This window comes from Gymnogyps californianus, chromosome 16 (assembly GCF_018139145.2).
Source record: "Gymnogyps californianus isolate 813 chromosome 16, ASM1813914v2, whole genome shotgun sequence".
Taxonomy (NCBI): Eukaryota; Metazoa; Chordata; class Aves; order Accipitriformes; family Cathartidae; genus Gymnogyps; species Gymnogyps californianus.
This window is the reverse complement of record NC_059486.1, coordinates 5657256-5685039: the sequence shown is the minus strand read 5'-3', so window position 1 is coordinate 5685039 and position 27784 is coordinate 5657256. Positions and strand designations below refer to the sequence as shown.

Here is a 27784-nt window from a genome sequence, read left to right as displayed (position 1 = left end):
TATCTGCTTCACCTGCTGCTTGCATGTTGATTGTCCCCTCCCTACCCTGCCCATCGCTGCACCCCTGCTCTTCTCTGCCCCTGATCAATGCTCCCACTCGTTATTCTTACTTATTGGTCAAACCTCTATGCCTTTAGGCAATCTTTTTAAAATTTTTTTTTATTCTTCCACCTTATATGTAGAGGATTCTTTTGGAAATGCCGGATGCTAGGCAGGCTCAAGCCTATTGTTCGCCGAACATGGATGATATTAATCCTGTCATTCAGCTTTCCTCAAATGAACAGGTCCTGGTATTTTGTCAAAATAGTACATCAGGTGGTAAAATAATGCATTGCTTATCAGTTGTTCTTGAATTTCTGCAAAGAATGTTTGTGTTGCCTTTTAGAAATTAGTTGGCTTTTTTCTCCATTATTTGAAGAAATTTTAAAGGGTGGCAATTTTAAGTAATGTATGTGGTGGTGTGTTTTGTTTTGTTTTTTTTTTTTTTAATCTATAAATGAGAGGGGGTAAAAAGCTGTTTTGTAGACCTTCCTAACTACAGAAAGTATTTTCTGATGTCCTCAATTAATACCCAGCCTTGTTTTTTCCTCTTTTTTCAGCGATGACGCTATGAGGAAGGCTGGTGTTGCCCATAATAAATCCAGCAAAGATATGGAGAGTCATGTGTTTATGAAAGCCAAAACAAGGGTAAAGCATCTATATTTGTTTCCAGATGTTACTGGCGTGTCAAAAGAAGTTTGGAACAACCCGCAGAAATAGCAAACCCAATGCACTTAGTTAACTGTCTCTGCTTGGAGTACATAGTTATGCAAAATTTTTGATTTATATGCGCTTCTTTTATCCTGAGGGGAAGTGAGGTGTTTTGCATCCAATATATGCATTAAACTGGACTTCAGTCCAAGACAGCTTTGCTGATGCTGCAGCATTTAATGCATATATGGGACTGCACTTAATTCTTATCCGAAGACTTGTGTGTAGTGAATTGCGTAGGATTTCCTTTATCTACAGTGTAGCAACATTCCGTATGACCAGTTGAGTGGTCAGGAGGGACTAGGATATCAATGAAAAGGCTGTGTCAAGAGTAAGACCAAGGGAAGTGCTGTGGTCTCTGTGAAAGTCTGGTTATCATGTACAATTCTAGACTCTACCGAAATGTAAACTTCTTTCCTGGAGCTGTGTTATGAGAAATTGGATACTGTTGCTGTCTCCAAACAAGCTACGTTTGAGATAGAACTTGTCTTGGTGAAAATTTTTTAATGCTGATGTCACAAATTTATGCCTGCTGATGGCACCCTCACTGGTGAGTTGGTAGTTTCATGGGCAGGAAGGCTATCTCAGCCCTGTGCGGTTTCTCTTACACATTATGAAGCACACTAATAAAATGATGCAAATAATATTTGTCTTTTCACTTCTGACACTTCTATCATATGTTAGTCTTTAAAGTTGTTAACTTACTTGTATTTGCAATACTGACTTAGCTTAAAAAAAGCTCTTGTAGTATGAATGTGACATAGTTCAAGGACTAAAGTAAGTCAGTGTACCAAGTAAGCAGGTTCAATCCTTAAGAAAAAGGAATTAGAGTGGATAAGAAGTGGAAAATGGATGTATTTGTTTATAATTATGTTCACATATTGTGATCCTATTAGTGTAACTGTCACGGAGGTTCTTTCCAGTGAATTTTGTGGTTTCTTGGCCTTCTTGTACCATCAACCACAATGACCTATCAGTAAAAATATTCTCACTTAGTTAATGAACAGACTGTTCCTTGCAAGTGAACTGCTCTGAAAAGCCTACAGACATTCTAAAGTAAAATCCGTTATATTGAGGAAGAATACTGAAGAACCAGAAAGTCATAGTTGCAATGTTTTTATTTCCTATGCTAAAATACTCATTTTTCACCTTCAGGAGGAGTATCTTTCTCTTGTGGCCAGACTTATTATCCATTTTCGAGATATTCGTAAGTAATTGTTTGGGTTTGGGTTTTTTTTCTCAGTAACAGGATTGCTCATCCCATCTTCCCAAAAAAAGAAAATTTTAGGATTTGTGTGTGTGGTTCTGCATGTGACTCTTCACTAGTTGCTTTAAAATTTTTCCTGTAATATACATCCTTAATTTCTAAATACTGTTTCTTTTACACATCCATTTATAATTGAAAAGTCTTTGAGAAATTATTTAAACTTACTACTTTTTCCACCTTCCTAATTTTTTCCTGTATTTTTGCTTTCTTTCCATTGTTTATGTAGCATTCTGGTTACCAAATTGGCTTACGTTAATGTATTTTGTTAGAACTACAGTAGACAGTGGGTTTTTTTACTTTTTAAATTATTTTGTGAATATATTTCTTGTAGAGAGTATATCTGAAGGGCCAGATTTATGGACAAGATTAACAAAGGCAATTAATTGTTCTTCCTTTGCAGACAATAAGAAATCTCAAGCCTCAGTCAATGGTAAGAGTTCCTTTTTTTTTTCCTTTTTTTAACCTCCCCCCCCAAATAGAACAGCTTAGAAACCAGTGCTGTGGTGGACTAAGAATAAGAAGACTGTGGATTCACTGGCTGGAATATTAAATGCTGCTGGAGGAAAGGAAAGGTAGCGTGATAGTCTTGAAGTTGTTCAGTGATGAGGGTGACAGGCTTGGACAGTGTTTTGGATGTAACACAGGAGACTTCTTTGTTTCCCTGTTTGTACTTTTGTTAGCTCACAACACTAAGATTCTTGAAACAACAAGAGTGATTGAAAATAATCTCCTGCTGAGCAGTCCAGGTTTCTCCCTGTTACCAGCTTTGGGTTCCTCAGTGTGTTGCATCAGAGGCAAGTGTTGTGTTTGTGAGGCATATGCGCTCTGCCATTTGACTGAGGTTAGATCCGATCACATCTTCTGCCTCCGTGCTAATTCTTACAGCAGTGTATGTTAGGAACATAGTATGATCCTCTATTTTTTATCCCTCTGTAGGCTGCGATTGATTAATATCCAGCCTAGACAGTTGGAAATTATAAGTATTCTTAAGAAAGAGAGGGTGTTGTGTTCTGTACCTGATTAATATTGCTTCTGCATCCCATGTTGTGTTTTGCCCTCCTGAATTGCCATTCCCTCTTTGACTTCACTTTTCTGTGTGCCCAGGATTCAGATTATGACAGTTGTCTTGAAAGGCACTGAATTTATCCACTGCATAATAAACATGATGTTATGGGGGGAACTGTATAGCAAAGTACTTCCTCTGGTCTGAGCACTGCTTCTCTGTGTTGACCTCAGGAGGAAGAGGCTAATTGGATCCACAGTGGGACTCTCTTCTTGGTTTTTGAGGTTACAGGCTGGATATCCCTATGGAGTTTTGTTGGCAGCTTGTTTTGACTTGCATGTAAATTCAGAGGTGGCTAATAAGTTCCTTTTCTCTAATGTATTTAGAATCTATTTGGAACTTTGCAAATTGGAAGCACTTTAAATAATCTCCACTCTATTTACAGAGAGGCAAAGACGTGCCACAAGCCTCTTGTCTCACAGGTAGAGCAGTGAATGTTAGATTCTCAGGGTATTGGATCTAGTCATGGTCTGAAGCTGACTGATGAGAGAGTGGATGATGGAGAACAGAGGATTTTGGGGAGGCAATTGCATGGCTGGCTGCATATTGGTAACTGTTTTCTTTGTAGATCCGATGAATGCCCTGCAGAATCTAACTGGGGGTCCCCCAGCAGGGGCACCTGGAATGGGCATGGCTTCCCGAGCTCAAGGAGCACCGATGAGTGGGATGAGTGGCCTTGGCCCAATGGGACAACAGATGAGTCTCCCAGGGCAGCAGCAGCCTCCTGGAACCTCGGGAATGGCCCCTCATGGTATGCCTGGTGTCTCTACAGCTACGCAGCAGAGTAAGTGTTCAGTTTGCTTCAACCACTGAAATGGTTAGATCAGCTTTTCAGTATATAACTCTTTTCCACAAGGAAAGGGTGCTGAAGAGATTTCATACTTCTGGCTAAATCAGCCGAGTGAACTGCAGGAAGAATTGATTTCAAATACTGCTACCTAATGGGATAAATGTATTCCTTAGTATAGTGAGGAACAGTCTAGCTGTTGTATGAGCAAATGCTTCGTTCGTCCTACAAGATGTCAAATTCAGAACTTTGTTTTTGTAGAGCTCACCTATGTTTTCTATGGGTACAGTGCTTCCTGCTGGTGACCTCTGTGCATATTTCCTCCTGCACATTTTTACCTAGGTTGCTGACTCAATATAGGCAGTGAGACTTAGAGGTTGGTAGTAGGAAGTGTCATTAATTCTGCTGTTAATGTGCCTCATCCATTTGAGGAGGCAAAAGTGTATGCTGCTAATAAAGAACATGAATGTACTTTAGGGATTATCTTCAATTATTATAAGTTATACTGGGTAACTCTCTCTCGCACTGTTTGGGTCTCGTGTTTTAAGTACAGTCTACTTCTTTTTAGCCCAACTTCAGCTTCAGCAGATAGCGCAGCAGCAGCAGCAGCAGCAGCAGCAATTCCAGCAGCAGCAGGTGGCTTTGCAGCAGCAGCAATTCCAGGCCCAGCAGTCAGCCATGCAACAACAGTTTCAGGTCCAGCAGCAGCAGGCAGCAGCAGCTGCAGCAGCCCAGCAGCAGCAGCAACAACAGCAGTTGCAAGCCGTCCAGCAGCAGCAACAGCATATGCTGAAACTGCAGATGCAGCAGCAGCAAAACCAACAGCAGGTGATGACAAACAATTACAATGGCACTTGAGGTGATCGGTGTTCAGTTACTTGTCAAGTGAGGCTTGGCTTGCACGCAAGTACTCAATATCAGCTCTGCCTGTTACTAACGCATTTCCACTTCAGGGTAGGACTTCTGGCAAGTTAATTGGCAAAAATATATTACATCCCAGAGGAAAGGATCAACAGTCGTTTGGTTGCTTTCTTCTGTCATAGCAATAGAGAATTAAAGCCTTTGTCTCTTTCTCTTTATAAACATCAGGATAGTCTTTCATTCTGACAAGAACAGGGAAGTGGGAAAGAACTAAAAGCACTTGTACTACTCTAGAAATAGTGGCTGTTTTGTCATTGTGTGAATTACACATTGCCACTTTAAAAAATGTGTGTCGAGCACACCATATATACGTGTCATCCTTAGGCACAAAAGCGGAAGAGGAAACTTCAGCTGTCATGCTCTTGTGCAGTTTCTGGTAAATATTGGTGCTGATGCAGGCTGGTTACGTTTGAAGAAATGCTTCTGAGCCCATTTGTACAGGAGGAGCTGATGGACTTCATCTTTGCTTCTGAAAACTTTTAGTACTGAGACAAGCTTGTAATAATGAAACCATGGGATGTGCACTATGTAGAGTTGAGATATATAAAGAGTGAGTGGATAAAAAGGTTGGGCTTTCCCTTTGAACTTAAAACCTCAGCCTCATGTATTAGGATTCTGTTTGCTCTTGGTTTATGCTATAAAAATAAGGCTGCTATCGCATCGCTGGAAGCTTTAGCGTCCTGGCTTTTCCTGCTTTTCAGATGCAGCAGCAACAGCAGCAGCAACAACTACAGCGAATTGCCCAAATGCAGCAGCTGCAGGCAGCACAGGCTATGCAGGCACAACAGCAACAGCAGCAGCAGCAACAGCAGCAACAAATACCACAACAACAGATACAGCAGCAGCCACCTCAACAAGTAATGCAACAGCAGATGCAACAGATGCAGCAGCAGCAACAGCAGCAGCAGCAGCAGCAGCAACAAGTTGCTCAGGCACAACAGTCTCAGCTTCCACCACAATCCCAGCCTCAACCCCAGCCCATGGTATCTCAGCCACAGGCAATCTCAGGACAAATTCCTAGTCAGGTTATGCCTGTTACTCTTACGCCACAGCAATTAAAAGCAATGCAGGTAAGGGCTAGTGACCAGCTGATTGTTGGTTCATTATGATCCTCTAGAGAAATAAAAAAAATTATCTGACTTTTGCTAATAATGAAGTAGGAAAAAACATAGCTTATTAAGAGATCTGTAGTTAGCATGTTATGAGTACGGAGAGTTTAAAGGTTTATGTCTGCCTGCCAGTAGAGAACAGTTTTGTGTCTAAGAGTAGGACTTTGGGAAATCTGTGAAAACCATTTATGCAGCTGATATTTAAAAATAATTTCTTGTCTTACTCTTGAATGGACAAGTAAAAAAAAGAAAATAAAAAAACTCTGGTTAAAGAAAAATCACCTCTGTGATGTTTGCTGTTCTAGAACATGAGCAAGTGCTTTTAAGTGCCTAGTGCATGTGACTGGAGCTAGTGTTGGCTCTCTAGCATGCTGGCTTTGCTTCTGCTGCCATGTCTAGAGGTTTTGGTCAAAGTTTAAGATACCAGTAGTTCCTGCCTTGAAGAGAATGTGGACAAGACAATGGTTTTACTCTGTTGAACCTCTTGCTGGGTCATCCTCTTAATGGTGCAGCTTTTTGAACTGTTGCATTACAGTTAATTTTTTCTGGGCTCCATGTGTGCTGTTGAGCAAAAGCTCAGATGTAATCCCAAGACCTGCTTTTCTTTGGGCCTTGCCGGGGAGGAGTGGAGTGTCAGCCACACTTGGGAAATTGTTGACCCCATATGGACGAGTTGATACATCCACTTTGTGCTCCTACCAGCTAAGCTCAGAGTAGTTTGATGTCATGTACATCACACTGACAGTCATAATGAACGTATAAAAGTTTGAAATGCAGGTCATTAGTAGGTGCTTAATACAGTGTGCTTGAGGGAAATCAACACGTATGTGGTTAACTATGTTTGCCAGAAAGTTGAAGTATCTAGTATTGTCATGGGAAGACCTGATAGTACAGGGAAGAAGTTGCAAGAAGAAATCGAATCTTGAGTGCACAGTCTATGGGAAGACTGTTCTAAATGTTAGAAACATGGGAACTTGTTTTCATTAAAAAAAGCGCAGAAACTCTAGGAAGAGTATGTATGTGAGGCTGATCTTGTCTCCACACCTTTTTTTATCAGTATAGTCAATATAGTTGAAACAGAAGTGTCATACCCTAATCAGATACGTATGTTTACTTCGTTCTTTCTTTTCATACTCAAGGTAAGAGCTCAGCTGGTCCAGCAGCAGCAGGCAGCGGCAGCAGTGCAAGCAGCTCAGGCCCAAGCTGCTCAGATGGGAGCTTCAGGCCAGGTAAGGGCCCAGGAGCCAGTATCACTAGTTATGTAGCCTGTAGCAAGTTATGTAGGCCTGTAGCAAGTGCATGCTAGAGATGAGCATGGAGATGGGTTTCTGGTGGCTTTCTGTTAAGGGGTCTGATATCGGTCATCCCCTTTATAAAGGGGATATGGGCTTTTATGCTGTTTCTCCTTTGCCTGGAGTCAGAGGCAGGATTTCGTTGACAATCTCCTCTCTGTGCATGCTCTCTGTCCCAAGTAGGTAAGATTATTGCCTGTACTGACACAGGAATGCACATCAATAAGACAGCCTACTGTGGTCACGCTACAAGTCTGACTGTTGGTACCTGGAGTGTATCACCTCTTCTTTCGTTAAACTTTCTTAGGTGACTGCTTTGTTGTGTAATCTGATTTCTGTACTGTGAATCTTTGCCTGCTGTCTTTACTCACATGTGATTTACCTTCCATCTCCATGTATCAACCATAAAAAATAGTAGAGACAATGAAATCTCTCTGCACTCCCCTTTCGTTCCTTTCATCTTTCATTCTTTTTGAGTGAAATGGGCAGTAGATATAGATTGCTCTTGTTCTGGATGTGAATTGTGAAGAAAAAATGGCATGTGTCACAAGTGCAGAGTTACATTAAAAAAAAAAAAAGTGCTGGGTGAAAGCTTGTTGTCTAACACGGTTTTCTTATCCTGCAATACACTTGTAGCCCCAGTGATTGTTCCTTGATGTGTGTCTGGTATGAAGGAGACATGGGGGAAAAAATTGGGAATGGCTTGAGCTGAACCTCTCATCCCATTTTCCACAAGAATATGAAATAGTCTTTCGTGGCTTACCTCTGTAGTGTTTCGTATTGAGGCATTTTACAGACATGGGTAAGTACAATTATCACCACTTCGTAGATGAAGAGACTGAGGCAGACAGATGAAATGAGGTTGACTAGGATTAATGGCAGAGTTCACATACTCAGACATTCCATGTCTGCATGCACCGTTTTCCCTTCAGTGCACAAGTAATATTATAGATTCAATAAGACATTTGGAAGCTTTTTACATGGACTGTGATAACAATTGGTTCTTCAACATACATCTCCCAGACTTGTATCAGGAATAGTATCTTGTACCATCATAACTCTCATGTGGCCCGCATCCTTATTGGTGGCTAAATTCTGTTTCTGTACTGGTCCTTTTGCTTGTGTCAACGTAACACAGGATGTAAATGCTGAGCAGTGGTAAGTACAGTTGGTACAGTACTGGCAGCAATGCAGAATTCTCTTTCTACAGTTGAAATATGAATTAAAACTTCTGTTTGTTTCTTAAATAATTTCCAGGTGGGAGCTGCAGGGACTTAGGCTGACTGGAAGGAGACTCTGACTTTTTTTCTTTTTACTAACCTAATGGTGCTCTTTTCAACTCCTAAGCAGCTGGATTGTGTTTATGTAGAGTCAACTTAATTCTTGTCCTGTTTAGTGAATTCATATGCCAGTGGCTTAACAGCACAGTGCATTTGAAAAGTTTCGGATGATAAGATGGTTGACAGTGGGTTTTGTGTTGCAGCTTTATTCAGACATGTAGTAACTCAGGGATTGCTCGTTATCTATCACACGTGGAGTTTAGAAAATTCCACATACAGGCTTTACTCCATTTGTGTTCATGCCATTGCAATATGAGTCTACTAAAATTCACTTAATGCTATGAAGTCCAATAATTCAATGGGTTGCTTGTACTTGTGTAAATATTTTCTGTATATAATATTTAGTTTTAAGATTGTGGCTCTGTACAATATTACAATGCAGCTTTGGTGTTGAGAATGTGTATGGATGTTCTTTAATTTCTAAGAAGTTTCTTTTAAGAGTAGATTTTGCTTTGTATTTAGTACATTTTTCACTAGCACCAGCATTTTTAATAAATCTGCCTTGATTTCTTCATTTGGTTCAGGGAAGCTTTTGTTATAAACAAACCCTATCCTAATCTTTGCTTGTTACATTTAAACTTAGTCTATAGGGGTTTTCAAACTGGGAATTTTGGTTGGTATGGCTGCGATTTTCCTTCTCCATAAAGTTTCTGTTCATCCTTCCTACATAAAAGTAAAAGCAATCCCAGGTTTAAACATGGATCTATGTGAGTTTTGAAGTTCTTCTCTGAAGCTGTAAAGACACCATGCAGGTCAATGTTACTCTGCTTGGGTGTCTAGTCCTTGTGAGCATGTAACTCACAGGTGAAGCTGATAAATAAACAAAGTAGTGTCCTAGTGACCACAGAGTGCTACACAAGTGCTTGCAGCACCAAGACAAAATCTGTAATCAACTGGAGTTAAGTATTAATCAAGTTTAAATCACTGTTCTGGTGCAACTCCTTCAGGTGCTCAGAATGCAGATTGGCTGTTGCTCTTTGAAAATCAGAGCTGCCTTTAGCGGAGTGACAGTGGGCACAGTACTTACATATGCTCACCAGAAGCTGCATATTTACGGAATTCTGAATCTTTGGATTTTAGATGAAAGAAAATTACAGGTTCAGGATTCTAATTGTTATATTCCACTTCATTTTTATCAAATAATGGGTTTTGTATCTTACAGTGGAGGGAGACGCTCTTCCTCTGCTTGCTCTCTGTTTTTATGGGGTAAAATTCTTAATTCTGTAAATTGAGATAAATCAATTTCACTTGTGGAGGAGGATTTGCCTTCAGTTTAAATCTTTTTCAAAAGTACTTGAACACTTCTGGTTGTCTTCTGGTTTTAGACTGACAAGAACAACTCCTTCATGGATATATTGCTTTGCATAAAACAGATGCAATCTTTGGAACCCCCTTTCCCAACTCCTTTGTCAAAGGGTCACAGGTTTCATAAAAGTGAATCAGCTGGAGAATGGGAAAAATAGATTACTTTTGTTAAGAGAGTGGAATTGGTGTCACTTTATATATACACTTCCTTTCACATTCCAAAGCACACATTTCAAAAAACAAAAAATACAAAAAAATCAAAACCAAAATTATGTGCATACATGTTTGACCAACCACAATACAACAAACAGCTGAAAGCCTTTGAATCAGAGTTTGTCATGCTGGTGTTCAGTGGTTTGCCAAACACTTGAACTGTGAATATGCTTCTAATTTCCTTGACCTCGGAGGAAGTAATCTAAATCTTCACACTTTGGTGGTGTGGCATGAGAAACAGGACCAAGATGGGACATGTGGGTCACCATAACATCCCTGGGATTTCACACACTCCAGAGATCCATGTGCATTCACGAGGGTCTAAGATGGGGTGATTGTGCCTGGAAGGATATGTTGGTTTTTTTCCTAGCAATCTCCCTTTTTGGTTTGTTTTGTTTTTTTGTGGTTTGGTTGTTTGGGGTTTTTTTTGGTTGTTTTTTGGTTGGTTTTTTTATTTTTTTGTTAGGGTTGTGTTGCTTCACCAGCTCTCATGTTATACTGTAGCTCTTCACTGCACTTTGTAGCATCCACCTGTGCTTTGTGCCAGTGCTGGGTTGTTGTGTTTGCTTGTGGTGGCTGTTGCATGCTGTGTGTGTACATGTGCATGTGTGTGTGATGTCTGAAGTGCTCTCATTTGTTTCCTGTTTGAAATCCTGTCTCTGACCATCCCTCTTTGCCTGGATGGAAAGGGACTGCATTGCTCTGATGTTGTGAACTAACAGCTGTGCTGAATTTGACACTATTTTCTTTATCAGTTATTGCTTTCCTTTTTCAGTCTTGCTGTGTTGTATTTAATTTTATTTATTTTTAACAATTGTAAGCACATGCATATTCTGACTCTCTAGAGACATGTTGCTGGCTGCTTCAGTCCATTTACATAGAACACTAAGCAAGAATGTCCCAAACCATTTACTGAAAGGAGATTTCATTAACTCGTAGGGAGTTAGGGCCTGTGTAGGTTCCTTGGTAATATGTACACTGGAAAAAAAAAGTAGCCCAGAGAACTTTACTATAGATGTTTGAAGTACCAAACAGAAGCTCTTTTACTGATAAGTGAATCTGCCAAAGTTAGCCGAATACTACCTCAAAAATATACTGTATTTGCTGTAAATTCTCAGCATACATGGTGTAATATCAAATTTTAAGTAACAGAGGGCTATACAGATAGATATGACTAGATCTGTGTGGCTCATGCAGACTGATGGTTCAGAAAGGTACTTCTAGACACTGCAGAGTAGCATAGTCCTAATACTGTTTTAAAATACAAATCCATTCTAATGCTAACCTTCATCATTTGTCCTCAATGATTGTACTTTAGGGTGTGCTCAGTGTATACATCTGGAGAATCAAATAGTGCATGAATAAGCTTGAGGCAGATTATGGACTCAGAATATTTTAGCACAGTTTAGTAATAGAGGAGTGGGTATTTGTCAAAATGATGAGGATTACAAGGATATTTTTTATTATTCTGTGGGTTATAAAAGGAAGGAAATAGCTTTTTCAAACCCAGAAGTCCTTTTTGTTGTCTTTGGCATTGTTATACTGTCATAGGTTAGGTTGGTCTGAAATTTTTCTCACTGTGGAGCATTCCTACTAACAGTTCCTGTTGAACTGTCTGCCAGATTCTTTTTATAATGAAGGGTGGCATATGCAAACACTGCTAAATCCTTTCAGTCCACAGTGGGGAAAAGCACATCAGAAACCTATGGCGTTATACAGCTTCTTATATGGAGCATTCTTGACAACAATCTTAGTGTACTTTTTTCAAGAATTCTAGAAATTCAAGATGTCAGGCAAAATTAAGGAAAAGCCCTTCATGCAAATGATAGCGTAGTCAACCCTTGACCCATGAATCTGAATCTACATATCAGCTCTCTGAAGATACCTAGAATTCATTAGATGCTTTCTGAAAATGGATAGAAAGGGTATAAAAAGGAGTTTGATTTATAAGCTAGCATGTTAGGTTAACCTTTAGAGAAAAGCTCACTAACCTTCCCTTCATGCTCCCCCTCCCCCTAATTCCTGGAGGTTGCATGTGCTTCTCATCCTGCCAGTGCACTGCATTTCTTGTTTTGCGATTACTTTTGTCTGTTGTCCCTCTGTCCTCAAAGATGATCACCGCACCTATGGCCCGAGGTGGGATGCAAATAAGACCACGGTTCCCGCCTACCACCGCTGTGTCTGCTACGCCGCCAAGCTCCATTCCTTTGGGCGGACAGCAAATGCCACAGGTATTTACTGAGTCAAAGCACATTGTGTCAGGAATTGTGCAAAGCATTCAATACGTGATTGTATAGCACTTGCTTTCAAGCAAGGGGAAGTTCACTTTTTCATTAAACAACTAACTTGCTGGTGTTACTCAGGGTATTGGGCTGTTTAGGTTTCTTATGGATCCTTTTTCATTTTAAATAATAGGTTTTCTGAGAGCTCAGGATGTCAAAGCATTTTTAAAGTGGCATAGATCTTTATTTTAACATTTAAAATGTTTCCATGTTCATAATCGATTCAAGTCTCAAATTAGAACTTAGTGGTTTCTGTTTAGTCTTTGTCCATACTCCATGAGTGTGCATTTATGAGAGTTGCAAGTCAGTACTGCAGTGTACTGGCTGAGTTGTGTCTGGGACCTTACTTATCATGTGTTCATGCTCTGTACAGGTGCTTCTTTCGTTAATAGTAAACTTGGCTCATTTCAGTTTGAGTAGCTTCTTGGCATGGTATCAGGGACCAAGAAAAATGGAGCTGTTCTCTTCTTTCGTGGTTGTGTAGGAGGAACTGCCAGAAGGATTCCACTTGTACCTGCATCAGAGAAGAACCTCTGTAGGCAGGCTGGCAGCACCTATCCAGCTGTTGCTGGAAGGTGTGTGAGGTCAGAGTGCTGCATCTGCCTGGTGCAGGTCTGGATCTGCTGAAGACCTCACAGTCATGTTTTGCAAGCAAAATGTGTCACTTTGGGGGAGCAGGAATGGGGAAAACTAGAATGAAATAGAACTGAGTTCTTACCAGTAAGTCACAAAATGAGGCGCTGCTCTGCTCTGCAGAAGTTTGCTGAGCCCTATGTGATTGGTGTTGGTTTAAATGAGTATCATGTTATGATGGTGGAATAGTGTTCAACTGCATTTTTCTATCTGTTATTCATGAACCTCATGTCTTGTTCTTCTAGATGCTAATTTTCAAATTTAGTACCAGGTGCAGTTTTAGTTCTTAATACCACTGCATTTCGTTCATAGGTTTAATGAAAGTTTCTTCACTCTTGCATTTTTGTTTCCTTTGCAAGCTTGTCATGGGGCTGTGGAATGTCTGAAACTCTGCTTCCTAGTGCTGCTGCATCAAGTTTAGTAGGCACAGCCTTTGCTTCTCAGGAATTTGCTAAGGTAGATACAGGGACCAGAAAGATTCTGCAGACCTAGGCAAACACATCTGTTGTTGTTTCTGGTTTAAGATGGATGGTCATTTCAATCCAGGTCGTCGTTTATGTGTTAACTGAAATAAAACCCAGGCATAGCTGTTGAGTAAAAGGAGAATTTACTTTAAGCTTTATTTGCTGTAGCAGTTTATATATACTGAGACAGTCATCTCCCATATGAAGTATTCACAGTATTTGGTTTGACGATGAGGCCTTCCGATAGATATTTAAGTATTAGATTGGCTTGTATTTAATATTTGAGTCATAGCAAAAGACATCTCGTTTAAGCATTCAGTGCCATGGGCTGATCTTTTAGTGCTGTCATGTCTGTGGTTATTGAGAGCTTTGATTTCTGACACCAAGTGAATTGGCCATCAAGGAGTGCTCTCAGTAGCATGCCAAAGATTGTGAAAATGATATAGAAGACTGAACAACTGGAGAAGGTGGAAGAATAAAGGAAATTTGTTTATGAACAATGATTGGAGTGAAAATGGCTCCTAAGCAGGTAGTAGGATGAGTGAGTCAGTCATGGTTTAATGGTGGCAGGAAGCATGTTTTTAAAGCCAGTCTGACATGCCATATACTTGACAGTTCTGGATCAGCATGAATCTCTAGTTCTGTCTGCCAAAACATTTTGTTCAGGTTAAATAATATGTCTGTTGGATATGTTATAACTTCCTTGTCATCAGAGCCCTTGCAGCTGTTCACAAGAGGAGTAAAGGGCTGTAGCATGTATCTGGTTATTAATTACTCATTTAAGAGCCTGTCATCTCCTTGACTACAGTATCAAAAGTCATTTAGACTTGGTGATAAGTAGTTCAGAGTGTCTTTTCTCTTTAGAAAAGAATCTTGATATTGCATTGAAGAATCTCTTTCAACAAAAGGACCAGATGTGATATCAGTACTGTGTGTCTGTATTTTTACCCCATATGACAAAAATGTCAGTCTGTCCTTTTTTATCGCAAGGCTCAGTTGATTCTGCAGTGGTTTTTTGTTTGGTTGGGGTTTTTTTGCTATTACGGTCTTTTCAATCAAAAGAGTATATTTACTGATATGGCATTGTATTCCACAGTCTCCTGGTCTTTTGAATGGCCAGAGAATTGGAACTGACTTTTTTTTTCTTAGCTGAAGTTTGTTTGTGCCTGAATAGTTCCAGACATGAACTACAATCAATGTTAGTGGCACTTCTGAACAGCTAAGAAAAGTTTCATCTAACATATTTGGATTGGCTCAAGAAACTTGAAATTTTAAAAGATTGAACTAATCTAATACTTAGCTTTTGCTTTAGCAATTAGATAACTAATGTGTTAATACCAATTATTCTCCTGTATTTGTAGTGTCAAAACCGTCAAGTTCTGTCTACAAATTTATTGCAGTCTGCCATAGTATGAACTTCTAATTTATTGTTGGCACAGAAATCTTCAGCAAACTGAAAATATAGGAAAAAAGTGAAACTGAGTTAATATTAAAATTAAGTAAGGGATACTGGCCTCACTGGGAATATGGAAACCTGTACCTGAACTTATTTGAAGCTCTGCAGAGTTTCCATTTTGTCATGTAAAGCAGTATAACGGTGAACTTTAAACCCAGTTTGCAACAGAGCAGGCAAGGCTGTGCTTACTGGCTTAACATTGAAACTGTAAGTACAGTAGTGTAAATGCTTTCTTGAGTTTTCCTTTAGACTAAAAGTGTTTCTACTGTTCCTCATTATTACCCATCACTTCCTTGTTGCAGTCTCCTTTTGCTTGCCATTAGCTTCTGCATATTGTACACTCTTGCTACTGGTAGCTTCTGAAAAGCTCTCGCTAGCCTTATCTCCTGAGTGCCGTTCCTTGCCTAAGACTCAGCAAACTGGAGGTAGGCCTCATAGCTAAGTTCATCTTCCAGCATGGTGTGCTCTAAACACTAAGAATAGCTTTGATTTAGTGGATATTAAGTGCAAACTTTTGCCATGCAAGCCTAAATATCTTTTGGGCAAGACTTCAGAAAATTAGGGCTTGGTGTCATGATCAGGTCACTGTAGGGTTGCAGAGTAAATTCACGTTCAGTGGGCTGTGATAGCTGTCCATGAATATGCTTGTAGATGCAGAAACTCTCATCCTGCAGTGAAAAAATACCTAATTGCATTTCTTTATATATGTTGAAGATGAAGGGTATACAAATGGTCAGTAACCATGGCTTAACTCTGGAGTTAAATGAGGAGATAAATGAGTTTAATGGAGTTAAAGCTCCAGAGGGAGGGTTTTTTTGTCTTTTGGGTTTATTGGCATTTTTGTTTTTTGTTTTTTTTAAGCATTCTTTTTAGTGGGAGTCAGTTGGAAAGAGCATTCCCTAGAAGTTGAAATTTCATTAAATTGTTATAATCTTAATCCATGTCCTTCAAACAATATAGAAATCTAAAGCTGAAAGCATCTTTAGATCTGTTCTATAGAAAGACATCTGAAATTATTATGTAGGAAATTAATTGCTTTCAAAGAAAAGTAAGGCAGTAAGTTCAGAATTGCATACTTCTGAGTGCATGTTTTTGAAAATGTCGCAATTTTGCTTAATATTAGACATTAGCCTTTGGTATTCTGAAATGAAGGTGGCAGAGAGCAAGCTTGTTGCAAGAAGGAAAGCTGCTTGCCTATGCATGTACTTAAATGAGAAGGGGTAATGCAAAAAAGATCTGATTCATTCTATGCTTATGTGCACAGTGGATGCTGCATGTTCTTTTCTTTTCTGCAACATTTGTAACTTAATGTGAAGGGACCTTGGTGTTGAAGTAGATACAGAAGCTTAAATCTGGCAAAAAACCTAATGAAATCTTTCTCCTTCCTTCCCAAAACACAAGGATTTAAGTTTTCAGAAGTAATTTTATGTAACCAACTTGAGACACTTAAAAGGGGCCTGATTTTCAGGAAGTGCTGAACCACTCAAAAGTGGTCTTAGTTTGACTTGATGAAAAAAGGGTGCAGCATCCATATGGGTAAGTTCTAAATCACTTGCTGTTTAATAGAATGATAAATAGAATTGTTAAAAAATCAGGGAGTGCTTTTTGCAGTGTTCATCCTAGCTTCCTTCCAAACAGTGGTGAGATGCTTAGTTTCTGTGGGAGGCAGACTATGCTTTTCAATCTCAGAAATGCTTTTCCACCTGTGGAGGAGACACATGCTGTTAAAGAACGTACCTCATATGAAAAACAGTAAGCACAATCTCAGTATTTGTTGAGTATGGAGAAAAGGAAGATATAATAGCTGACTTAAAACATCATTTCAGCCTCACTTGTTCTAGATATTATCTTCGTAGGAGAGATTGCGAAGATAATAGGATTATTGAAGATTGAAAAAAAAAAATTAAAATCATAGCATGTCAGGCTGCATTTGATTTTAAACTATACTTTAATGGATGATAAACGAGTATCTTCAAATTTAGTAGTTCTGCATTTGCACCTAGCTGGGGATTGTTTGGGCCCATTTATTTATTTTTTTTAGCAGAGTGTTGCATAGCTGTAATGTGATACTCCAAGCAAAGCATTTCCTGTCATATTCAGTGTGTACATGCAAAAGTAGACCATGCAATACTTACTTAATGTGCTAAATATCATATCCTCTGGAAACAGTTGGGTGATTTAGATGGATATTTAACGAGTGAGTGAAGGACGACACGAAATTGCAGTGCCCATGAAGTGTCTGGGACTTGCGGATTTACTGGGACCTTTGCTTCAAAATGGTTTAGACTGAGGGAAACAGAGTGGTTAATTCATAAAGGTGCTAATCAGTGACTTACAGAATGGACGCATGGGTTACTGAGTCACAATATGTGGCCTCTGCAGGCTAATTCAGTTTATCTTTGTATGTATTTATTTATAGCCTCAGGTCATAAGAACTCTGCATGTGCCTTAAACAAACATGATCACTTAATATCTGCATTACTATACCATGCTCCTGGCCACGATACAGTTTTTTTTTGTTTGGTTTTAAGTGATCAAGGGCAAAAATGTCCATTAGAACAAATGTGAGAATTTGCTCTAATTTGAGCATTGTCTGGCACTGGCACTTCAGAGTGTACAGAATAAACTTACTTGTTACCCAGAGTTTGGTGCTGTTCTGGAAATGCTCTTATTCGTCTTTTTGTCCTTTAGGCACACCTCATCATTCTCCAAAGGTCAGAAAGCTACTTCATTTTTTTTCCACCCAGCCGTGCAGTTTGGAGTGTTTCTATCTCCACTCAGATTTTCAGAGCCGAATATTTAAACAAGATGATGATGGTTTGGCTTACTTAATATTTTTTTTTCTTCCTTCCTGCTAAAGAAAACCAGTTGGGAAGCTACAGCAAGTCTGACAGACCTTTGAAGACTGTAATTAAAACGTCAAAATAAGGAGGGGGTTTTATGGCTGTTAATTCTCAAGTTAGAACTGTCTTTTCTTCCTGCTCTTCTTTACTCTAGTTCTAATAAAGTGCAGGTTTTTCAGATGGCACTTCTGACATTTTAATTGCAACATGATGGTTTGGGAAATGAAAACCAATTATTATACAGTTATTCAAATTATGTGCAGTTTTAATGGTTATTTCTAGTAAAGTTGGAAGTACTGCCCTGAGAGCCTCAAGAGTGATACATGGTCATTATGGGACTGTCATTATGGGGGAGAACAGGAAACTAACACTTTCATTTCTTATAGGCCTGAGGATATGCTTCTCTCCGTAGGTAAAGCCTTTTAGTTAGGTTCCCATCCTCTACTCCCTTTTGTTGTTATTGATCTTATCTTTTTCCACATTTCAGGTCAGCCAGAACAATATTACCATGATGTCATCCCCATCTCCTGTCCAACAAGCTCAAACACCCCAATCAATGCCTCCGCCACCACAGCCGCAGCCATCTCCTCAGCCAGGCCAGCCAACTTCTCAGCCAAATTCGAATGTCAGGTGAGCTAGACTGCAACTTTTGAGGACCTTCGTCAGTGCCGTAAGGGTGAGGTTTTCAGAAGCGTTCAATATATCTTACTCTGTTTCCATTGAAGTGAATGAATTTTAATATCAACTTCTGTGAGAGCACAGGTGGCATTGTGCCAAATACACTCTGAAAAGCCCCATTTTAAATAAAGAAGCTGTGTATGAAATCGTCACCAAGTCTGCTGGTAGAGCTACAGAGTGCCATAACAATGCTTACTAAAAGCATATCTTCTCACAGGCTGATCATGCTTCCTTGTCAGATTCTGGCAGGTTTGATTCTATGCTTATTTTTCAGCTCTGGCCCAGCTCCATCACCCAGCAGCTTTCTCCCCAGTCCGTCTCCACAACCATCCCAGAGCCCAGCAGCTGCACGAACACCTCAGAACTTTAGTGTCCCATCCCCAGGTCCTTTAAACACTCCAGGTAAATGATCTGAGAACTATACTGCAGACCATGAGTTGGGATATGTTTTGGTAACTGTGATAGTTCCCAGGAAACCTGTTATTGTTTGGCATGGTGTAAACTTTAAAGAGCTCTACAAAGCAGCCAGCATTGCAAGTAGTGAACATGTCATATGCGCCACATAACACAACAACATGGATATCTCAAATCAAAATCAATTGAAACCTCTTTTCTCATCACTGAACTATGTAATGGGTTTTTCTAACTTCCCCAATCTTTTGAAAAAAGAATGATACTTAATTTAATGGATCAAGTTTATAGAGGCATAATGATTCCTTGGTTCCATGCAGGAAGGAACCCTTAGCAACAGCATGCAATTGTAAAGGATGTAACCACTTAATCACGGGTGGCAGGCTGCTTTGCTCCAAAACACCTTCCTAGGTGTACTCTGACACTTGTGCTCTTCTCTCTCCCAGATGTAATAAGCTGTAACTTCCATTCACAGTATCAGAAGCTTACTGGCTCCTTCTCATACCAGTGTTGTGTACCCTGCAGTTTGGAAAGCACCAACTTAAGGAAAACTGCAGCAAATTCAGTGTGTTGATTTAGTGTTTAATGCACCAGAGTGAAGGCAAAGTGAGGACCTAGAAAATGGGTATCTGAAACTTTGGACCTTTTCAGAAAAAAACTGTATTAAATGGGAATTGCTGTTCTGTCCACAGAACATGTTATTTCTACACAAAGACTAGAGGGTTGGGCAAGCGCTTAAACTGTGGAGGGCATCCAATTGTGGATTTGGATGTTTGACGTGAGCTACACTTTGAGAGTGCCACTTTTCAGATCTAGATTCTGAAATGTAAGAATGCTGTTTTGCAGTATCTTTTATCATCCCTGTGACATGCAGTCTTTACTTCTTGCCAGGAAATCCGAATTCTGTCATGAGTCCAGCCAGTTCTAGCCAGTCAGAGGAGCAACAGTATCTGGAGAAACTCAAACAGCTATCAAAATACATTGAGCCACTCCGGAGGATGATCAATAAAATAGATAAAAATGAAGGTGAGGTTCCCTATATTTAGTCATGCATTTCACTCTGTCAGCTATCTCTTCTGATGAAAGAAGCAGTACCTTGCTTTTTGTGATGGTTTCTATTCCAGGGATTAAAAATGACATTGAAAGTTAGTTGCTCTTTCTTGCCTGTAACTGTAAAGATTTTACTGTGAAGAGTGGGTAAAATCCTCATCCTTAAATTCCCGTCAGTTTTCCTTTACTTCTGATGTTTTTGAGACACATAGAGCTTATGCAATGGATATGATTAGATGAAAGATCTTTGATCCTCACTACTTTCTTCAGTGTTGGCTCATGTTTTCACTTTTAACAGTATACTGTATTTCTGTCTGCCAATATGGAAGCTGTTCTTGTAGTCAGTGTTTGTCTCTCTGATACTATTTCAGACAGGAAGAAGGACCTGAGTAAAATGAAGAGTCTCTTAGATATCCTGACTGACCCTTCAAAACGGTAACTCTTTTTCCTTTTGGCTGGACTTCAGATTCCCCAGCTCTTCCAGAAATGTGTTGTTTAGCATCCAGCCATGTTGGCATTGAGGCTGTCTGTGGGGCTCAGATAGCAGAAACACTTCAGCCAAGGGGACCATTTTGTGGTGATGAAATTTCTCCTTTTCTACAGGTGCCCTCTGAAGACACTGCAGAAATGCGAAATTGCTCTGGAGAAGCTGAAAAATGATATGGCTGTGGTATGTAATGCTTTGCACTAGCAAGAGATAAGCTATTAATTCCAAAAGGTCTTGTGATTTGGCAAGGTAATTTTTTGCATTTCTTGTTGCTCATGCTGTTAAGACTTCAAGTAAGGTTGGACAAAATAAGAAAACAGGAAAAAAATGGGCAAGCATTTACTTCGTGTAAGTCACTTGTATGTATCTTTGAACTTTCAAATTCTTGTGCTTTGTGCAAAGACTTGAGTAATTCTTTCTATGAACTTTTTGCAGCTGATTTCAGGACAGACTTCCTAAATGAAAGCTGCCAGCGGCTTCCCCCCCCCAGTGTTACTGTATGCAGTTTTGAGAATCCTTTACATTTCATGCATTGGGAGTTTACTGCTATAAAATTTTGCAGAATCAATAGTAGAGACTTCTTTTTTGGTGATGATTAAAAGAAAAGGGACTTCTCTTGTGTTTTAGCCTACTCCACCACCTCCCCCAGTGCCCCCCACCAAACAGCAGTACTTGTGTCAGCCACTTTTGGATGCTGTTTTGGCCAACATCCGTTCACCAGTCTTCAACCATTCCCTTTACCGTACATTTATGCCAGCTATGACTGCAATTCACGGACCACCGATCACGTATGTATTATTGACCTGCTATCTGTCTCAAATGTTCATTATTTAAGGAAAAAATATTTATTTGTAGAAACTGTTAAAAGAACAGATGGGTTTATGGCTGGGTGTGAGTTACAGCTTTCCTTTTTATACCTGTAAAATATTTGACAAATGCAGTGTTGGCATGACATTTTCACCTAGTCCTTTTGTGGACTGTATTTTATATAGGGCCCCAGTTGCTTCCCCTCGAAAACGGAAATATGAAGAGGATGAAAGACAGACCATACCAAATGTCTTACAAGGGGAAGTTGCAAGATTAAATCCTAAATTCCTGGTGAACCTGGACCCTTCCCACTGCAGTAATAATGGCACAGTTCATCTCATATGCAAGCTAGGTAAGCAAGAAGAAACTAAAGGCTGAATTCAGAAAGAAGTGCTGAGCTTTACTGAAGAAACCTGAAGAGTTTTTTGCTGACAGTCTTAAATCTTGCCAACTTGTGACTTCTGCACGAAGTCTGTACTTACCAGATTCATAGCACTGCTTAATCATGACGTTCTACACAGCCTGCTTCAGGGTACACCTGGAGATTTCATTCACAATGATGGATCCTTTCTTTGCACTGAAGTTGCAATTGGTAATCTCATTTAGTGTCTAGAAAATTACTTGTTACTAGCAGCAATCTTGATTCCTGATTTGACCTATGCTGATATGTGAGAATTATTTTGCCTCCAACAACTAGGACAGAGCTAGAGAAATGTTCAGTTAATTTTTGGGAGGGTCTATTTCAATTTGTACTAATGATCACTGACAATGGTGTATGTTCAAGAAAGAAATTCAGATTGCATCTTTTTTTTGTCTCAGCTGAATAATCATAAAGTGTTACAGTCTGTTAACTTGTTTTGCTCTTGGATTCCAATGGGGAAAGTAGATTCTTTCCTCCTCCCCTTCATTTGAGAAATCTGAACTGTTTTTGTCCTGAATATTAGTACATAAGGCACTTAACTTTCAAAAATGAGGTGTCTAACTTAGTGAAATTCAGCTGATGAAATGGTGAGATTGGCAAGGTGCGGAAATATGTAAGAGATGGAGCTATGTTTGCCAGGCTTTTCTTCCAAGAATTTAAGAGTGTTGTTAAAGTAAGCAATGAGATTGCCTTCCAATAAAAATGGAGATGTACAGCCTGGTTCCTCCTTGGGGTTCAGAGGCTAGAAACCAAGCTGAATTGTGCACAAAAACCCCTCTGTCCAGCAAGGAATGCTTTGTTCTGATGGGAAGTGTGTTTGCATTCTAGATGACAAGAATCTTCCAAATGTCCCACCACTACAGCTCAGCGTTCCAGCGGACTATCCAGATCAGAGCCCTCTGTGGATAAAAAACCCTAGACAGTATGGTATGAGGATGCTAGCATGACATTTGTTGGGCATGTGTATGTGGTAATAGTGGGGAAATGTGAACACCTAATATTACTCTTTTTTTATTATTTTTTTAAAATTTTATTTATTTTATTTTTATTATAACTCCCTTTATCTGTTTGGTTTTTTTCCAGCAGCCAATCCCTTTTTGCAGTCAGTGTATCGGTACATGACTTCAAAACTATTGCAACTTCCAGACAAGCATTCAGTCACAGCACTCTTAAACACCTGGGCACAAAGTATTCGTCAGGCCTGCCTCTCTGCTGCATAACATCTCACTTTCTAAATGGTGAAACAAGAAAGAAGGTCTCAACAGCTGGCCTCTTCCACATGCCACTGGAAAATCACAGGCGTTTTGGGGAGGGTACTTCAGAAGAAAGAAGCCTTATGTTGTTTTGTTTCTAGGTGTCAGGTTCAGTAGAGAACCTGATGTTAGACTTAGCTTTCATGCTTTTTATCTTCTGCCTCTGTGGACTTTTGCCAGCATTTTTGAATATACAAAATGTGTATATATGGTTCTTGAGACTGTATTAGGATGAGTTTTTATTGTCTTCTTAGAGAAGAAATTATTTGTGGACTTCCATCAGGGAGTCTCTGGTATAAGAGGGAGTAGGGAGAGAATGTCCTAATTTGCTTCAAAGTTTGCTCAGTGCCAGTATTCCTTTCACACTGTATGTTTTGTGACCTGATACTGCCCCAGAAATAAATTAGCTGCAACTAGAATGTGCTTGCAAACTTCTCAGTGGTTGCAGGAATCTTTTTGCCTATTAGCTTTGCCCAGAGATGGGATAAATTACAGCTTTTTTAAGGCATCCCTCAAATATGTGAGATAAATCTGGATAATTATACTTGGGGGTGGGGAACCAAATAGAGCAAAAAAAGTATCTTATAGCTTATTTTAAACACTACTTTGTATAAATGGTTTTTGGTTAGCATGGACCACATGTTTCTCCAAAAGCGTGAGATGATGAGAAAGAAGAGATATTAATGTGCACACTGACTTCCTCTGTAAACTCAGTAAACGTGTACGTAAAGGTTGGGGGGAAAAAACCAATAGTATAAAGCCCTAGTAACACAAACCAATCCAGCAGGCTTGTAGCTACATTTCTTCTTTTACTGAACTGCATCAACTCCCTAAGGAAGCCAGATGCCTCAGAGAGACATCTTAGAAAATGCTTCTATGGTACATCCTTTTGTTAAAAAGAAAAGGAAAAAACCAACATAGCTCAGGAGTAGAACTGACAACTAATATTTTGTGCCTTGAGCAATGATGGGCACTCAAGTCAGTCATCAGCTGCCTTATTGTTGGGCACTTCTAATGAAAATATTTGCTGTGAGTAACTCTAATTTCATGCCTAGTGGGATTGTTTTATTTTTCCCCATGCTTATAAGTTGCTCACTCTTAATTTCCTGGTGCAGAAGAATTTCAAATTTCAGATGTTCCCATTATATCCTGCTCCATCTCCCCGTATTGTGCAGCAAACCTTAAAGAGTAGCTGGGCTCTCTTACAGTAGTGTCAAGAAATTGCTATGACCTTCGTAAATCTGTGTGGTGTCATCAGTTTTAGGATATTTTTAAATGTGGGTACTTAGTAAGCACTGACTGAGGCAGCAGAATTTTGTACATGAACTAATGCATTATCTGTTTGTTTCTATTGTAATAAATTTATTATTATTCCTGTGTTGGATGCTAACATTATACTGCTCTTCCCATGTTGATCCTTAGAAACCAGTTCTGTTGTGTCCATTGGATGATGGTAACTTTGTTCTATGGTAAGTGAAAACTCATATGCTTTGAAGGTTAGGGGAAGAAATCATAAATGGCTCTTCATCCCATGCAACTCTGTCTTTACTGTCCTCATAGTGAATTGGAAGATCTGGTTGAGAGATTAGTAATGGTATCCACAAATGAAAGATGTAGGTTTTTTAACTGGTACTGTTACATGGCTGACTCTTTCCTTAAGGCAAAAGAACCAGCGGCACTGATACAGTTTGTAATACATAATTAAGTCATAACCCAAGAAATGAGGATAGAAATAGATGGGGGTTTTAAAGCTATTGCTAGGGTCTAACACTGAGACATTTATAGCATTTATTTCTTAACAATTTGGTTAAAACATATCTGGAAATAGATGCAAAACATGCATGTCCCTCAGGTTTACAGTAACTTTCCTAGTGCAGTTTTCAGAGCTGTCACTGCAGTAGCTTTCAGTTTCCCTTCAAACAAGATGTAATGAGATGTTAGACTAAGAGGGTGGGGTAGGCATCCTGACATACAGCAACTTCTCAGTTGGGAAATAAATCATGAAAACTGGAAGTGGGTCATGTACCCACAACATGTCAAATCAAGAGCTGTGTATCAATATAGCTGCCTTCCTTTTCTGTTGATGGGCAAACTGTTATAAGCTGCTTATAGATCTTGCTAAAATAAAAAATACAAGCTTATTCCCAAATCCTTGGAAAGATGCACCAAAGTGGAAGTAAGTTAGTATTAACGTTTGGGTACTTTGCCAGCTGTTGGGGCATTAAAAGTGAATTCAGAAAATGCCCCTCTTACGAAAAATTCAGGGCTTCATGTCTTTCAGAAATGCACAAATCTGTTATGAAATCAGAAATACGCAAGTCTAATCCTTTCCTTTCTTGAACAAATGGCATACAAAATTAATTCATAATCAGCTTTTACTGGAAATGAGGTGACAGTAGCAATTGAAGAATCTATCATGAAACTTTAATGTAAATGTTCAAAGCAGTAATAAGGAAACAAAAATGAAGAGAAAGAGTGTTGAATTAAAGTGCGGTTCAATGAAGATGGCTTCTTTGAGTAGCCTGAGTTCTCCTCTGTCTCTCAACAAAGCTGTTCACTAGTGTTTGTTTCAGTGGTGGCAAAATGCCTTTTTTTATAACAGGCACTGGTGTGGCAATCAGACTGCTGAGAGGAATGCAGCAAATCAATGTTACTGTGATCACCTGAAACCATTTCTTTTTCAGTTAGGAAAGGTATTGGGTTAGGATTACTGCCCTACTGGTGAGCTCAGTGATTGTGTGATGGACTGTCCTGTCTGGCTGATGAGACTTCAGTGAGAACTTTTTTCCCCAAAGTTTTGGTATTTTGAATGAACTACTGTTTTTCTTCATGGAACAAGGATATTGTGTGATTGGCTGTTCTTCTGTTTTTCCAAACTTATCTGAGGCATAGCTTTTCTGTGTTAAAGTCTAGTTTCATATCTTTGCTATATGAGCTACCCTGGCATTGTCTAGTACAGCCAGGCAGCAGGTGCATCAGTAGCTGCCGAGCCTAGCACAACACGTCCTGCCTTTTGGTTCCCCAGGGCTGCTCGCTCTTACTAGGCTCTCGAGACTGGATGCTTAAGAGCAGAACGTGGGCAAAACGATCTTGCGGGCACCCCTTTTGGGAATTCTTGTGCTAATTAATACATCTTCCTGTTTTGAAGCACCATGCCGTTGTTTTCTGGACTCATCCTTTTCCCAGTATACTACTGAATATATTTATGCTTTAATATTAATGTACTATAGTTATCTTACAGGATATGGTGATGCTTAAATTTAGGAAAGTGTATTTTTCTCCATTTTCCAAAACTATTGACTCCTACTAGAATGTAGTGTTAAAACTGCTCTGACCTGGTTCATTCTGTGCAAAGGAAAAGCAATTTTGACTTGTAGATCATTTTTTTTATGGGCCAAATTTGACCATAAAAGGCATGAAATGTACTAGAGAGCCAATACAGCTAAGGCTGACAACGTGAGCTAACGTAACTGATTTGCATATCAGTGGACTAAATTAAAAGAATTCTTTGATTCCATTCTGATGAGTGCTACCTTCTTAAGAGGTATTAAGTATTACCATATCTCCTCTCTCTGTTTCTCACCTGTATGAGATCTGAGTTTTTTTTGAGAATATCTCATATGGACGGCACCTTAAAGCACGAAATATTTGAGAGGGGCTGCAGGAAGCAGTGCAGTTCCTGTCATTTGAATCTTCTATGTAAATATTTGAGAAAGCGTCAGTCAAACTCTAAATAGCCAGTGTCTTCACAGAGTGATTCAATCTTTGGAACAACCCACTTAAAGAAGTGGTAGAACACATTCCTTACTCTAATCGCATCTTTAAGAGAACTGCAGATCTGTTGCTAAAACTGGTTATGTAAGACAAGCAAGTCCTTTCTGTCTGGAGGAGAGAGATAATAAGAGTGAAGAGTCCTAACTAACTGTTCTTGGCTGCTTTCTTTTGTTCTGTGTTATTTACTGTCGTGTCTGTTTAGGCAGCAATCGCCTATCTTGCAGATTGTCATAGTGGTTAGTGCTTGGATATGGGCTCTGTCATACTGAAGAATGTACTAAAATAAACAACCTTCTGATTCTCTGGGAAATGCTTTCCAGTTGAGGGGACTGACCTCCAATTTGAACCTGACCAATCTTTAGACTTGTATTCCTCAATGCATTGTTTTCTAACTGCAGTAGCCTTAAAAAATTATCTAACAGGACAAGTGATACCTATGTATGTTAATCTTCATCTGAAGACAAGTGTCTATTCTTCATTGGTTTAGGACTATTAAAAAATATGAGGAGCAGTCTTAAAACACAGAATGGTTTGTGTTTAAAACTTGGTCTGTGTGTGCATAGCTATATACCTAAAATTAAGATATAAAAATCCTTGAAACCTGAAATGGCAGTAATACTGTTGCTTGCTGGGAAGTGTGAATGACAGGATACCCAGACCATAGTTTTTGTGTTGTGTTGTGTTTCTGCTCCCCCACCCTCAAACAGCATCCTTTACAGAAGCATTTTCTAGATTCAGAAGTTCCAGATGGCCTTTACCTATAGAACTTGCACCTCTGACTTCCACTTAAATTCCTGCAAACTTATTGGAAAACTAATTAAAAAAAAATCTTTAAAAAGGAAGATTTTCAGAGTAGAGTACCACATAAGCTATTCTAAGTTGGTTCCAGAATATTAGATTTCTAGAAGCATTTCTTTACCTGATTTCACTGGTTAGTAGTCTCCTGGAACATTTTTGTTCTTGTGGATGTCTTCCAAACATTATTTCAGATGCACTGAGGAAGAGAGAGAACATGCCTTTCTGCTGTTTTTCCGGAAAACTCACTATTCACCATAAACAATGTGGGTTTTGTAGCAGTCCAAATTTAGCTTTGTATGTGTTTCTAAATGGTTCACTTTGATGTCAGTATGATTAGTAAAATGTGCATGATAAAACTAATGGTAATGAGGCCACATAAC

General features: G+C 39.3%; 1 protein-coding gene across 6 annotated transcripts in view; it reads left to right on the top strand.

Moving 5' to 3' along the window:
• MED15 (mediator complex subunit 15) overlaps positions 1–24227 on the top strand; it is a 30356-nt gene extending 6129 nt beyond the window's left edge. The window contains exons 2-18 of one of the 6 annotated variants that reach the window (XM_050906382.1): positions 600–687; positions 1906–1957; positions 2418–2447; positions 3649–3864; positions 4436–4695; positions 5496–5858; positions 7049–7126; positions 16924–16927; positions 18265–18355; positions 18678–18805; positions 19706–19840; positions 20236–20299; positions 20468–20534; positions 20979–21139; positions 21344–21510; positions 22408–22506; positions 22663–24227. In XM_050906382.1, coding sequence (XP_050762339.1) covers positions 600–687; positions 1906–1957; positions 2418–2447; positions 3649–3864; positions 4436–4695; positions 5496–5858; positions 7049–7126; positions 16924–16927; positions 18265–18355; positions 18678–18805; positions 19706–19840; positions 20236–20299; positions 20468–20534; positions 20979–21139; positions 21344–21510; positions 22408–22506; positions 22663–22799 — 2140 coding nt within the window. In that variant the 3' untranslated portion in view covers positions 22800–24227. Of the gene's footprint in view, positions 1–599; positions 688–1905; positions 1958–2417; positions 2448–3648; positions 3865–4435; positions 4696–5489; positions 5859–7036; positions 7127–12158; positions 12279–16923; positions 16928–18212; positions 18356–18677; positions 18806–19705; positions 19841–20235; positions 20300–20467; positions 20535–20978; positions 21140–21343; positions 21511–22407; positions 22507–22662 lie in introns of all 6 variants that reach the window. The other 5 variants (XM_050906380.1, XM_050906379.1, XM_050906378.1 and 2 more) reach the window with 5 other exon arrangements.
• The last annotated feature ends 3557 nt before the right edge of the window (positions 24228–27784 follow it).